This window comes from Rhineura floridana, chromosome 20 (assembly GCF_030035675.1).
Source record: "Rhineura floridana isolate rRhiFlo1 chromosome 20, rRhiFlo1.hap2, whole genome shotgun sequence".
NCBI lineage: Eukaryota > Metazoa > Chordata > Lepidosauria > Squamata > Rhineuridae > Rhineura > Rhineura floridana.
Window position 1 is genome coordinate 1435713 of NC_084499.1, and position 15371 is coordinate 1451083.

The window sequence follows — 15371 nt, forward strand, 5'->3', positions numbered from 1 at the left end:
ATTGGAACAAAGCGTGCCCCTTTTTGTTAATGATCTTATCCTGGGACCGCCGTGGTAAGGTGATCAAGTCATTCGGGGAAGCCCAAAAGCTGTTATCTATGCGGGGGTAACTGGCGCCCATTCTTGCGTTTAGGTCTCCGCCAATGAGCAGGAGATGGGAAGGATAGAAGCATGATAACTTATCCAGGTAGTTCTCCAAGTCTAACCAAATGGGTAGCGTGAGACGAGGATGCAAGGGGGGGAAGTAAACATTTACACATATAAGGGGGGGGGAGTCAGGGGCGTGTATTATTAGTGCCAGGCAAATGTCCAGGGCTGTGTCCTGGGGCTCGGAGACGTGTACGTCTGGTGTAGCGATCAAGGTTGCAAGGCCGCCACTTCCGCGGCCCATGGAGGATGTCTTCTTTGCCGGCTTCTCCCAGGCCTTGTAGCCCTGGAGGGAGAAAGAATTAATATCTAAAACCCATGTCTCTTGGAGACAAACAATATCAAAACATTGTAGGAAGCAAATCAGCTCCAAATCGGCCGACTTGTTTTTCCATATCACATTTTAAGTAAACATAACTGAACAATATATTGCTAGCAATATACATATATAACAATTATAAAAATATCTAAATAGTAGAAAACCATACATCACTTTATAAAACATAAACTGAACAATAAATCTCAAACAGTATACAGTTCATCAAAAGCAGAACAAAAAAAGAGAATAACAATTGTGAAATATATCTAATAACAGTTATAAAATATGTCTCAAAGAAAGTTCTCTACTGTCCCGTTGTGCTTCTTATTGAACTGTGTGCCAAGGAAAGTTGGGTTGGGGTCTGTGCCCTCTGTTGTCTGTGCAGATTTGCATGATTTGTTGTTCTCTGCATAATTCTGTAGGTTTTACTAATTTTTCATAATTTCTCCCCTACCCTGAAGCCATATTAAGGGACTGGCCCTTTACTCTTCAGCTGTGCATCCCTGCTGAAAATGCCCCCCAGTGGCACTTAGGCATGGGGGGGAAAGCCTTCCAAGTTTTCCCCACCCTAATTGTGACATGGGAGAGGGGCAGGAAGCTTCTGTCACACTGAGTACGGTGGGGCGGAGCTTTTTCTGTGCATGTCCAATGGGTGGGGTTATCTCCTCTATTTGTGTAGCCACCAACATTTTTATTGATTTATTTATTGCACTTGTATACCGCCCCATAGCCGAAGCTCTTTTCCTTTGAATTCTGTTGCCTCTTAATTATGGAAGGATCTCCCTGACGAGGTGTGCCTGGTGCCAACACTGTTACCCTTCCGGCGCCAGGTCAAGACTTTCCTCCCAGGCGTATTAGCATGTGTTTTGTACTGTTTAAATGTTTAAATTGTGTTTTAAATTGTTTTTATAAGGTCTGTTTTAAATTGTATTTGTTTGAATGTTTTTAGTTACTGTAATCCGCCCAGAGAGCTTCGGCTATGGGGCCGTATACAAGTATAATAAAAGAAATAAAAGAAAGAAATAAATGTGTTAGTTGCTAGTGCTGGTCTTTGTGCTTTTGCTTTCTTACTGCTGTTTTTAGGTTTTCTCAATTTGTATTCATGATTATATTTATGCGTCAGCTTTTGTCTGTAAGCTGCTTTGAGCAACTCCTTTGTGTGTGTGTGGGGGGGGGAAGCAGGGTGAAGAGCCCTCCTGGGTCATGCCATTGGCCGGAGTGAGGGGAACCTGCGGCGCTCTAGATGTGGTTGGACGGCATCGCCCCTGACCGTTGGCCATGCTGGTTGCTGGGGGCGCTGCAACATCGGAAGAGTCACAGACGCCCCCTGCCCTGCACTTGCTTCTTGCACGGCTGACTGGATGCCTCTGGGAAGCCCACAGGCAGGGCCTGCCGAGCCCTCTTCCTTACCAGCTGCTGGGGAAATTCAGTGTCCTCTGAGCAGGGGGTCTGCTCAGAATGCATTAAACACAAAGCACAGACATTCCCTGCCTGCCGGAAGTTCAAGAATAGGGGTGTGTGTGTGTGTGTGCGTGCATGCGTGTGGGAGGTACTATCCCTGCATGGCCTGGAGGTGTCGGAGGCGGCATTGTTCACAAATGTATTCATCTTGGCCTTCATTTCAGAGGGACTCCAGCACCTGCAGTGGAACCGGAGGGGCGGTGCCAGCTTCCGCTGGTTTTGCAGTCGCGATACCACTTTGCACCCTCCTTGCTCAGAGATTCTGCAGGCAGAAGGGACGGGTGTGTGTGTGTATCATCAGCACCGTCGCCTTTCTCGATGGCCCAACTGCTCTCTGTTGGTTTTGCTGGCACCTGTTGTGTTCAGCTGGCAGAAGAGCGGCATTCTCTCACGCTCACTCAAGCCAAGGCTGAAGAGGAGAGCAGCGGGAGTTTCAGGAGAGCACTGCATTGCAGGGCAGGAGCGAGCTGCCCTTCAGTACAGAGAGAAGAGGGGATGTGATGGCCAGGTTGCAAACCAGCGGGAGCTTCCTTCAAGATGGGAGCAGGAGGAGCACCCTGGGAGGGGGTGTGTGCATGTGCATGTGTGTGTGTGTTGTGCCGTCCTGAAGGAAGGACGTGGGCTGGCTTGTGTGCCCCACGCCAGCAGGTGTGTGCATGTCTTCGGTTTGCAGGAGGCGGCAGCCAGTTCGCAGCCTCCTTTAGTTGTTGCCGTCTTTATGGTCTTGGCGTTGCAGGTGGCAGCTTCCCCTTTGCCCGCTCAGTTGGGCAGAAGCCGGCTATTGCAGGGCAGGAGCAGATGCTTGTGCCAGCTCCAGCTGGGCTGCTTTTCTTGACGCTACTTTGAGGCTCCCAGTCAAAAAGCAGGACCGAAATCTCCTAGAAACTGGGCTGGGGAACATCTGGGGCCCTCCACTCGCAGCTGGGCTGCCACCTCCCATCATCCCTGACTGTTGGCTGTGTGTGCTGGCTGCTGGGAGTGGTGGAGGTCGGAGTCCCAGAACGTCTGGAAGGCCATAGCGGGTTCCCCTGCCGTGTGCCAGGTTTCAGAACGTGCTCAGCTACGTCTGCGACGGCAACACTGAAGGCAACTGAAGCTTTCCTGGTTGGGGTAGGCACTGCATGTCTGGAGTGGCAATTCCAAGAGGAGGTTGTCATCTTGATAAAGGCACGTTGAGCCTCCATGCTTAGACGCAGTGTACCACTGACTACTGGTTGCAGGGGAACACGAAGAGGGCTCTTTGTGCTCTGCTTGGGGGCTTTCTGGAGGCATCTAGGCAGGCCTCAGCAGCTGTGGCAATTCCAATGAAAGTGCAAAGGGAAGTAGAACAAGTTAATCTGAGTATCCCGGCTTCAGGGTTCAGAATGTGATGCTTCCTGGTATCATGTGGGGCATCGAGGCCCTGCAGGAGAATGCAGGTTTGGTAGCAGGGCACCTGACGACATGCTTGGATGTTTGACTCTTCTAGGATGAATTCCCTGTGCGAGAGGATCTCTCTGACGTCTCTGATGAAGAAACCCCTTCGAAAGCCCCACAACCAGCAAAGCCTGCGACGTGCTCCTTCAAACTGAAGAATGACTCAGACCTGTTTGGTCTGGGCCTGGAGGAGGCTGGTCCCAAAGACAGCAGTGAGGAAGGTGGGCAGAATGAGTGGCCTCCTCACATTTCTCATGGAATGAACAAGTCTCTTGGTCTGAAGTACGTTGCCAGTGAGACTGGACCCGACAGTGTCTTGGAATTGCAGGATGTGCGTTAGGGTTACATGGTTCCAATAAAATAAATACATCAGATGGAGGTAGTTTCGTGTTTCCTTTCCAGGACTTGGTATGATATCCACCTTCTCCGAATCCTGCAGGACACTTTTATTTTTAGTCTCAAGATGGGGGGGGGGGGAGGCAGATGGATCAAGCACTTAAATTGGAAACTGGCCATCCTTGACAATATTGGCTGTTTACTGGTTGGGAAACATAGCTTGGATCGTTGTACATAAGTTGCCCTGTCAGAGTCAGCAGAAGCTGCAGCAGAGTCATTCAGAGAACCTCACACCCTGCTGGTTCTTTTGGCTCTCCTTTGCAAAGGAAGCGTTTAATTTTTTTATTATTAAAGCAATATAATAAAAAAAAAATACCCAGCTATTAAGCTAATGGCGTCAACAGGGATTAGTTTCATCTATACAAAATAGAATTGCAGCAATAGAGAATGCAGCACATCAGTGCAAAATAGTGATCGCCACTGAGACCTAGATGCTGGTGCAAGGGTCGCACCACCCCACTGCAGTCATCAGATAAGGGAGCGTCCTTGCTGCCATAATATGACCTGTTGTGATTTTTGCTGGCAAACTCACTCCTGGTTCTGCTTCTCGCCCCAGTTACAGATCAAGAAAAACAATCTTCGAAGGAGAAGAAGAAGAAAAAGAAGCGGAGTAGCAAAGAGGTACATCACCCTGTGTGTGTGTGTGTGTAAAAGAAATTATAAACAAAATAATGCACAAATAATTAAAGCAGCCAAAAATCAGCATACAACATGCCCCAAACAATCCATAGGAGTGGGAAAATTAGAGGTGCACGAGAGGCGATCTCCCAGCACTGTGAAACAAAATGATCTTTGCTTGTTGACAGCTCAGTGAAGCTCCCTCCTCCCTCTGGAGTCTCTCCTTGAGCTCCGGGAAGGCCCCGCTCTGTGGCGGAGGAGGCTTCTTCCTCAGTGGGGGCTTGGAGGCGCCCTTCCCTGGGAAGGCTCTGATGGGGAGAGTGCCTTGAAGCAATTACATGCGAAGGATTTGGGCGTCTTTATCACAAGGAAAAGGCCTGGGGTTTTTTTTGGTGGGGGTGGACTTGGAGGATCTTGGGAGGAGAGCTCCTCATTCTTGTGAGGGCCTGGGAGTGCGGTGTCCAGGCAGAAGCTCCTTTGCAGGGGTATGCACACCCCATTAGCAGCGAGGCAAAGACAAGGGGGAAGTCTGCCCTGTGGGTGGGTGGGTGGGGGGGAACTAGTTCTTGTTCCTGGTGACCCCTGTGTTGGGGGCAAGGGATGGGCTTAGCACCTTCTCCTTGCTGGCCAGGATCGCGACCAGCTCACTTTCACCCCCAAATAATGCAACTCTGAAGTGTTGTTGTTTTTAAAATCAAGGCGGCTGCTCCAGTCTGCATAGCCCCATTCTGAGTGGTTTGTCGTCATCACCAACGTCTGTCAGTTTGTTTTCCATAGTGAACCACGCTCAAAGCGGCTCACATTTTAAAAAATGCATAATAAAATCTAGCAACACGTCAAGACAATTCACCAACACTAAAGGTCAACCACCTTTAAATAGTCATATTAGTAGATCTCGCAATGGGTCCACATAAAGAATGCAATGGGTTGTATTCAACAAAGTTTTACTCAGAGTAGGCCCACCAAAATTAAGAAACCTTAGTTCGTCATGTCCCTTAGTTTCAGTGGGTCTACTCTGAATAGGACTAACATTGAATACAACCCAGTGTTAGAGGGCCCCTCCCTTTCTGACTCACAGGACAAGATGGCGACGAGAGAGGATGTTTGATTGGGAGCTCTGCACCTCAGCTCCTAATTTCTTCCCTTTCTACCGCCTGGTATTTATCATCTTACCTTATCATCGATGTCTTTGCTTATGCTTATGCTGGCGTTGGTACGATCTTGGACTGTGGCTGGACTTTACATCTTTGCCTGGACCCAGTTTTGCTGTTTTGGCCTTTGGTTCGGGGCGGAGCCGCGGCTCTTGGGTTGCTCTGACCCGTTGTGGAGTTCCATCTTTGGCGTGCTACGGCTGGAGTGTGTCGGGGGCCGCTGTTGCCGCGGCGTTGCTGCCCTGGCTGCTGCGGTTCTCGAGGAGTCGCTGCCCTCCGGGTGCTTCTCGGGTGCTTTGGGGCCGTTTGTTTCTGGGCCCGTTGTTTGGTCTCCGGCATGGCTCTGGCCGTTTCGGATTTACAACTGCTGCTGCCTTGGCTTTTGTTGTTGCTGCCGCTGCTCTCCGGGTCTTCTGGACTGCCTGTTGGTCGGTGTTCGGCTTTGTCGTCGGTCGCCGGCTGCAACACGCCTGTGAGTCCTGGATCGATGCTGCTAGGTTCCGCTGCTTCTGCCTGCTGCTCTGTCGCTGTTTCATCCTGGCTTTCTGCCTGCTTGCCGCCACTCCATTCAAGTTCGCTGCTTGGGGCGTGTCTTGTCCTCTGGCTTGCTTACTTGCTGTTTACTGGGTCGCGGGCAGATATTTTACAACTTTATTTGATGACATTACTTATGGATGAAGCTTGATGCGGAGGAGAATTTTAACGTCGGCTGCTATTGTTGCTGTTTGGGTGCATTTTAATTGTCTGTTTGTTTTGTCTGTTGTGTGTATGAATGAGATTGTGTGGACGTGTTTGTGTATATTTATGTGTATTTTTATGCGTTGTGTGAATGTGTTCGTTTGTATTTAAATATTTTTAAAATGTGCCTGGGAGAGCATACTTTGTATTTAACGGGGGGGCTTCCGGGGGCCCCAATTAGCGTAGTGACGGGTAATGGGAGGTATGGCGCTAGGAGGAGAACGTGCCAGGTAAGGGGAACTCACCCCAGACAAGTTGTGTCTGTGCCTTGTTCCGGTTCTCCTCAAGACCACAGAACTGCTGGTTGTTCTATCAGCCAGCCCTTAGATCTCCAGGTGCTGCTTTTGAATGCCAGGTCGGTATATAGTAAAACCTCCCTTGTCCATGATTTAATTGTGGATGAGGGTGCCGACCTGGCGTGTATAACCGAGACCTGGGTGGGTGAGCAGGGAGGAGTTGCCCTCTCTCAGCTTTGCCCACCTGGGTATACAGTGCAGCACTATGGCAGATCTGAGGGCCGGGGAGGCAGGGTCGCTGTGGTCTATAGGAGTATTTTCTCTCTCACCAGGCATCCTGTCCAGATGATGACTGGTCTAGAGTGCCTCCACCTTGTACTGGGCCAAGGAGACAGACTGGGAATCTTGTTGGTGTACCACCCACCTTGCTGCCCAACAGCTTCCCTAGCTGAGCTGACAGTCTCGGAGGTGTTGTTGAGGTCCCCCAAACTTGTGGTGTTGGGGGATATCAACGTTCATGCCGAGACTGTCTTATCTGGAGCGGCTCAGGACTTCATGGCCTCCATGACAACCATGGGGCTGTCTCAATTTGTTACTGGCCCAACGCATGTGTCGGGTCACACTCTTGATTTGATCTTCGCCACTGGTCATGGAGATGGTGATCTGGAGGTGGGGTATTTTTCATCTACTCCATTGTCATGGACAGATCACCGCCTGCTGAGTTTTAGACTTACGACGACTCTTTCCCTCTGCAAGGGTGGGGGACCTATTAAGTTGGTCCGCTCCCGGAGGCTTATGGATCCTATGGGTTTTCAGAGGGCTCTGGGAGTTTTTCCAGCTGATAGTACTGGCGCTCCTGTCGAGGCCTTGGTCGAACTGTGGAATACAGAGATGGCCCGGGCTATCGACACGATCGCTCCCGCGCGCCCTCTTCGATGCAGAGCTCATACAGCTCCGTGGTATACCCCGGAGCTGAGAGTGATGAAGCAAGAGAGAAGGAGGCTGGAGTGCAGATGGAGACGAACTCCAGACGGATGCAGTTATGCTTTGGTAAGTGCCTCTACTAAGTCGTACATAAAAGCGGTAAGAGCGGCGAAGAAGTCCTACTTCGCTGCCTCTATCAAGACATCTCTCTGCCGCCCAGCAGAGCTTTTTAGGGTTGTACGAGGACTCTTACATTCTGGTCCTCAAGATACCATTGAAACATCTGAAGCTCGCTGTAACGACATTGCAGGGCACTTCCAAAATAAAATCGCATGCATCCGTAGGGACCTAGACTCTGATGTTACGACAGATGAATCCATTGAAGTGTCCAGAACACGGTCTTGTCTTTCATTATTGGATGAGTTTCAGTTGGTGCAGCTTGAGGAAGTGGACAAGGTGCTTGGAATGGTGCGGGCGACCACGTCTGCTCTAGATCCTTGTCCATCTTGGCTGGTCAAGGCTAGCAGGACTGGTACCACCGGCTGGGCCAAGGAAGTGATAAATGCCTCCTTGAGTGAGGGAGTAGTCCCTAGTAGCCTCAAGGAGGCAGTAGTGAGACCTCTTTTGAAGAAACCTTCCTTAGACCCAGATAACTTGAACAATTATAGACCGGTGGCAAATATCCCCTTTTTGGGCAAGGTTCTGGAGCGGGTGGTTGCCAATCAGCTCCAGGTGCTCTTGGATGAGACCGATTATCTGGATCCGTTTCAATCCGGTTTTAGGCCTGGTTTTGGCACTGAAACAGCCTTGGTCGCCCTGTATGATGACCTCTGTCGGGAGAGGGACAGAGGGAGTGTGACTCTGTTGATTCTCCTTGATCTCTCAGCGGCGTTTGATACCATCGACCATGGTATCCTTCTGGGGAGACTCGCGGAGTTGGGAGCACTGCTTGGCAGTGGTTCCGCTCCTACTTGGCGGATTGTCGCCAGAAAGTAGTACTTGGGGAACATTGCTCGACACCTTGGACTCTCCATTGTGGAGTCCCTCAGGGGTTGATTTTGTCCCCCATGCTTTTTAACATCTACATGCAGCCTCTGGGTGCCGTCATCAGGAGTTTTGGAGTGCGTTGCCACCAATACGCTGATGACATGCAGCTCTATTTCTCCTTTTCATCTTCTACAGGTGAGTCTGTGGATGTGCTGACTCATTGCCTGGCCGCTATAATGGACTGGATGAGAGCTAATAAACTGAGACTCAATCCAGACAAGACTGAGACACTGTTGGTGAGTGCCTCCCCTGCCCAGATAGTGGATGTTCACCCTGTTCTAGATGGGGTCACACTCCCCTTGAAGGAACAGGTTCGTAGTCTGGGAGTTCTTTTCGATCCTTCCTTGTCTCTTGAGGCGCAAGTGGCCTCGGTGGCAAGGAATGCGTTCTACCACCTTCGGTTGGTAGCCCAGCTACGCCCCTATCTGGACAGGGATGACCTCGCCTCAGTTGTTCATGCTCTGGTAACTTCTAGGCTGGATTACTGTAATGCGCTCTACGTAGGGCTGCCCTTGAAGACAGTTCGGAAGCTTCAGCTAGTGCAAAACGCAGCAGCCAGACTGCTGACGAGGACCAGCCGGTCAGCACATATAACACCTGTTCTGGCCCGTTTGCACTGGCTACCCATTTGTTTCCGAGCCAGATTCAAGGTGCTGGTTTTGACCTATAAAGCCTTACACGGCATGGGACCGCAGTATCTTGTGGAACGCCTCTCCCGCTATGAACCGACCCGGTCACTTCGCTCAGCATCTAAGGCCCTCCTCCGGGTACCAACCCATCGGGAAGCCCGGAGGACAGTTACTCGATCTAGGGCCTTTTCTGTAGTGGCCCCCGAACTGTGGAACAGCCTCCCCGAAGAAGTACGCCTGGCGCCGACGCTTCTATCTTTTCGGCGCCAGGTTAAGACCTGGCTATGCTCCCAGGCATTTTAAGCGTTTGTTATAATTTAAATTTTTATTTTTTATTTTTTTCTTTTGTTGCTGCTTGTGTTTATTGTTTGTTGTCTGATTTTATTGTTGATATTTTGTATTTTAACCTTTTTGTACACCGCCCAGAGAGCCACTCGCTATGGGCGGTCTATAAATGAAACAAAATAAATAAATAAATAAATAAAATTAGAATTGGACAGTGTGATGTGAGACAGGCTTGAGTTCTCAATTGGGCTGGCTGTGTGCTCTTGGCTTGACCTTCCTCACAGGGTGGTTGTGACACTAAATGAGAAGAAGCTGCCAAGCATGCCACCCTGAGCTTCTGAAAGGAAGGACAGGTTTTTTAAAAACAGCAACGGGAGAGATGCCCTCACACATGTACATTTATATGTTGCCATTCACTCCAAAAGGCTCAGGGCTGCTTTTATATATTACTTGGGTCCATACCAGTCCACTTCAGGCCTGGCTGAGGCAATGAAACCACCTCAGTTGCCCTGGTTGATGACATGTCTGGGGAGAGATGGGGGGAGCGCGACCCTGCTCACTGTCCTTCCCCTCTCAGCGTCTTTTGGTACTGTTGGCCATGGTATCCTGGAACATCTCGGGAGGTGGGGTTTGGGGTATTGTGCTTCAGTGGTTCCGCTTCTATCTCCAGAGCCACTTCCAAAAAGTAGTTGGGGGGGGGGGGGACTACTGTTCAGCTTTCCTGTGGAGTTCCATCTTGTCCATCTGTCTGAAGCAGCTATGAATTGTCATCAGGAGATTTGGAGTGAAGTGTCACCAATATGCAGATGATGCCCAGCTCTGTCTCTCTGAACCGGGAGAGGTGTTTGAAGTTTGCCGCCCTGGGCTCCTACTGAGAGGAAGGGCAGGATATAAATCTAATAAATAAATAATAACATAAATAAGTGTTACACCGGTGCTTGGAGGTGGTGATGAGCTGGATGTGGACCAATAATTTGAGGCTGAATCCTGAAAAGACAGAGGTATTGTGTGTCCAGAGTCATGTCCAGAAGGTTGGGAGACGGCCTGTTCTGGATGGGGTTGCTCTACATGGAAGGAGCAGGTCCACAGCTTGGGGGTACTCCTGGATCTAACATTGTCACTGGGTGGCCTCAGTGGCTAGGAGCGCCTTTTTCCAGCTATGGCTGGCTTGCCAGCTTTGGCCCTTTTTGGACAGAGATGACTTGGCCACAGCACTCCATGCTGTGTTAGCTTCTAGATTGGAATATTGCAATGTGCTCCACGTGGGTCTGCCCTTGAAGACCACTCAGAAGCTTCAGCTGGTCCAAAATGCAGCAGCCAGGTTCCCTTTAGAACTCGTATAACCCCTGTTCTAAAACAGCTGCAACTGGTGTCAGTTCGTTTCCAGGCCCAATGTAAGGTGTTTACGCTTGAGTCTAAAGCCCTAAATGATGTAGGTCCCAAATATCTGAAAGTCTCTTTCCTTTCCTAGAGACCTTCTTGGGTGTTGAGATCGGCAGAAGGGGCCCTTTTGGTAGTTCTGCCACCCTCAGAATTTGGTGGCCTGGGAGAGGGCCTTCTCTGTGGCAGCCTCTAAGTTGTGGAACCCCCTCCCTGCAGAGATGCGCCTGGCATCTTCACTGTACAGTTTTTTATGAATGTAGAAGAGGCACCTCTTTACCCTGCATTTGGCACCTGAGATGTATATTTTTAGGACCCACCTTATTTTTTGTGATGGTGTGATGTTAGGTTATTCTAATTGTTTTAATGATGTATTTTTTAATTGGATGGATAACGGGTGATGGTGGTGATGACAATAGTAACAATAGCACAGGAGAGGGTCCTGCTTTATTCTCACGATAATGCTTTGAGTTCGACTGGAGAGATGAGTGACTCTTCCAGAGACACCTCGTGGCTGAGTTGGGGATTTGAACCTGCGTCTCCAAGGCCCAAGCCCCACACACTCTGCCCACTAAGTCACAAGCCCTGCAGTGTGGAGCCGTGTGTGTGACTTCAAGAGTCAGGTGGATGATGCCCATTGTTGCCTACTTGGGGTAACTGATGATGAGTGTAGATTTCTTACCAATCAGTGGCTTGGTGTAATTCCTTATAATTTGCAAATTGTTCCAGATAATATTGCAGAGCTTTTTTGGGTTCCTCCGCGAGATCACCAGCAGGAGCAGGCCAACTTCCTGAAATATGAAGTGGCCACAGAAACGGCTGCCACCATTAAATCTGTTCACCAGTGAAGTGCTGCAGAAGTTTTTCTCCTCTGTGTAGACATCTGCTTCCCCTGAACCCTGCTTTTTTGTCCATGGCGGAACCAACATTTGTTTCTATATTGGAGAAGCAGCTGGGAAGTCCCACGCCCTCTCCGAAATGCAGGCCCAAATCATTTCCTTGTTTGCTGGGCTGCATTTACTGCACAGAGCTTGCCTGCATCACTTTCCTCCCAAATGCAAGACATCCCTGCCCAGCAATTAGCCAAGGTTTTTTTCCTCCTGATGGCTTGCCTGGGTGGCCTGGCGCAGGTTAACGGCCACTCCCAGCGGGCTGAGCTGTGTCACACGTTGCCTTCCTTTGTTCTTTTCTGCGGCCCCCATCTTGCTGCCTGAAGCAGGTTCAGAACAGACCTGATTCAAGGGTGTTTTTCCCATGCTTCCGTATGTGAAATTGACTCTCCTCCCTCTCTGGCTTTCCTTGTGCAGGAGGAAGAGAAGGCTGCAGCGAAGAAGAAGAGCAAGCCGAAGAAGAGCAAGGAGAAGGAGGAGGGCAAAGATGAGAAGGACCGGGAGAGGAAGAAGAAGAAGAAGAAGCGGAGCAAAGAGAACAACAGCGAGATTGATGAACTGGAGGCGTTTCTGGGGGGCGGGGGGGGCCCCAGCAAGCCATGTGGGGGCGGAGGAGACTACGAGGAGCTGTAGCCTTGCCTGGCCGTGCCCACTTCCCGCAGGCACTCAAGGGACTGCCGGCGGTTCCTCCTGAGCCCAGCTACGGCAGGGGCCATGGCCCTTCCCTGCCTCCCGCAGACTGCTTCCACCCGTAAGAGGCCGGGACCAAGGAGGTTTTTCTGTCTGTGCTGTGGGGGGAGGCGAGGGGAGGCACTGAAGCACCACCCGGGAGTTTCTTGGGGAGGGAGCCAGGCCAAGGCATGGCTGGTCAAGCTGCTCAAAGGCTCTCACTTGGTGGCCTGGCATCCTCCCTGCCCAGAAGCCCTTGGCTCAGGCTGGGCAGGAGGAGAAGCCAGCTGTCTCCACAGATGGTGAGTCATGGCGGATGAGAAAAGCACGAAGCTCTTTACGGTGGAGCGCTGCTCTTTGCTCCCTGGAAATCATTGCGTCAAATTACAGACCCTTGCTATTTTTTTATGAGAGAAGTGGTTATTGACTGCTGGCTCTACCCAGGGCTTTTGGAATGGGAACGGTGGTGCTGAGCTGCTGAAAGGTGCAGGGGTTCAGCAGGAGGGGGAGAGAGGGGAGGGGAGGGTGCTCACTTTGCACTGCAGCCGGGTGCCTGTTTGCTGCCGGTGGGAGGGGGTCCAAAGGACCCCACGGTTTTCTATAGCCCCAGGCACCCCTGACACTGCTTGCAAGCTGCTGTGCAGTTTGGAAAAGAAAGGCAGAGTTAGCCACTTAAACAAATGGAGACAATCCTGCCCCCCCCCCCCGCAACATTCCCCATGGGCCCTCCTTGGATGGTCATATTTTGCATATCTCAGAAACCGGCCTTTGCGCAGCGAATACCTCTCAGGGACCTCTCTTCGATGTACAAAAGGAGTTGCAGGAAAGAACATTCATGGTAGGGGCGAGGGGGGTGTTCTTGAAGCATCCGCAGCTCTGCCAAGCCCTGGGGCGATGAGCCAAGGGAGGAAGGAGGAGCTCTTTCTCCCCCTCCCAGTTCTGTGCTCCCAGTGCTGAGCCCCGCAGTGCGTGGCTGTGCTGCCCTCCTCTTGCCCCAGAGCAGATGGGGCCTCTTCTCGTGGGATTTTTGGCAAGGCTTTTGAGCCTCCCTTCTGCGTCCCCTCCAAAACAAGACCTTGGTGCATGTTTTGGCTGTGTAAATGGCAGCTGCCTCTGATGCCAATTGACCTGCCCATTGTAACCTTCCCGTGCCCCTCCTGTGAGCAGCTCCCCTCTTGCCCCAAAGTGTCGCGGAAACCAGGTTCACGATTCTTGTGCATTCCATTGCCTTGTGCTGTGTGTGGATTGGATTTGGGCTGTTTTAGCATTCCCTTCTCTTCCCCCCACCCTTCAAAACAAAAACAAAGCCTCATGTTCTGCTGAGGACTTGAGAGTGGAACCAGGGTGGTGCTGACCTCTGGCTGCTGCTTTGCACCCAGTGCAAGACTTTAGAGTTGCCTCGACGGGCTTTCCTTTTTTGAGAAATGGCTGTTGCCCTCATTTGCATCTCCAGCAGAGGGGGGCTGGGGGCTGCCTAACTGCATGAAACAGGTCATCCTCTCAGGTGTTCCTCCCGTTGGCCTGTCCTTGGTCTCTTGTTACATGCAGCGCCCCTTTGGGGGGGATGTGGAGAATCTGCAAGAGATCGCTCCTGTGGCCCCCGGGAGGAAAAGCATCCCAGGATCCCTCCCTCCAGAACATTCCCAGTGACCCTTTTCTCGGGAGCTGAGCTCATAGCTGAGCCTGACCAAATTCCATGAACATGTCTTGGCGATGTTCCCTCTTCTTTTCTTTCTGCTTTGAGGGGAAAAAACATCCCTCTGGCACCCTCCACTCCAACTGATAAAGCTCTCGATTCCACAAGGCTTTGTGTGTCTGTGTGGCTTTGTTCAGCGGTGTCCTCTCCCTCCCTCTCCATTCCATCTGGCCGCTCCCAGTTTGGCCCACCTGGGTGCCTGCTTCACTGCTGCCAGAGCGGGGAGTGCGCAGGCCACAGATCTGTGGCGGAGGAAGTGGAGTGAACCAGGCGTCAAATGTGTGGGTGGCCTTTTCAAAAGGCTCTGCTCCCTTACGCTGCCTTTTCTTCCAAGGTGCTCAAGATCACGGGCGTGGTGGTTCTCCCCCCCCCCTTTATCCTTGGAGGGAATTTAAACCCCAGGTCTGAGGTGAGCACCAAGGGTTGTATCCAGTGCTGGTCCTAGTCCTGCTTATGCATTGAAATTAATGAGCATGGTTAACTGGGGTCTGTTGATTGCAGTGGGTCTACTCTGAGTAAATATTAGTTGGACACAACCCTAATTTTACTAGAGCAGGAGTGGGCAAGGTTTATGCTTTTGTAGACAGCTAGATTTCCTCTGTGGGGCCCATGTACCAGCAGTGGGCAGAGCCTGGAACAGAAGTATTCTGGAATAAGAACCATCCTGCTTCAGTTCTTATCGTGGCTATTTTAGATGCCCCATCCTGTGTGGTCTTTTCAGAAGTAAGCCCCACTGGGTTTGATGTGCTTAACTCTCAAACAAGCATGCAAAAAGCGGTGGTGTTTTTTAGAATAACAGACCATTATAGCAACTTTGATGGAAAGCAAGTGAGAATAATTCCATTCTGACTTTATTTGGCTCTGCACATGCAATACACACACACAGACCCTGAAGTAGGAGGCTTCTTTTCCCCAAGCCATACAACCTATAAAAAAAGTTAAAAACCCAACAACTTATTTTTATCAAATTAAAAACTGCCCCTTCCATCTATTCTGAAGCCACACAGAAAGAGCCAAGAGCCAAGAAAAATGAGGGAACTAACAAGAAGGCAGCAACTCTGGGATGGAAGAATGGGAGGCTCTGGGAACTAGAAGAGCCAGCTTGTGTCTTGTTGGAAGGAAACGTGCTCAAACTCATGGCGGGTAGTGGAGGGGTATCTTGACTCATGGAGTTGCCCTTCTTGGGCAGTTGGAATGGGGCAGGGGGAGGAATCTCATCTGGGCTTTTTTTAGGTTTAAGCAGAGAAAATTGTGCGCCCTTGTGCAAATTTGTAGCAGAAGGCAACTTCCCTTGATGCAGAATTTTGAGGGTTTTGCAGGTTGAAAATGTATCGACCTAAGAATTCTGTGCTGTGCCAAGCTGAACCTT

At 50.7% G+C, this 15371-nt stretch overlaps 1 protein-coding gene across 4 annotated transcripts in view; it reads left to right on the plus strand.

Moving 5' to 3' along the window:
- The window catches only part of RABL6 (RAB, member RAS oncogene family like 6), a 61070-nt gene extending 46959 nt beyond the window's left edge, over positions 1 to 14111 (plus strand). For 3 of the 4 annotated variants that reach the window (XM_061603625.1, XM_061603622.1, XM_061603623.1), the window contains 3 exons: positions 3396 to 3564; positions 4296 to 4360; positions 12055 to 14111. In XM_061603625.1, coding sequence (XP_061459609.1) covers positions 3396 to 3564; positions 4296 to 4360; positions 12055 to 12270 — 450 coding nt within the window. In that variant the 3' untranslated portion in view covers positions 12271 to 14111. Of the gene's footprint in view, positions 1 to 3395; positions 3626 to 4295; positions 4361 to 12054 lie in introns of all 4 variants that reach the window. The other variant, XM_061603624.1, reaches the window with a different exon arrangement.
- The last annotated feature ends 1260 nt before the right edge of the window (positions 14112 to 15371 follow it).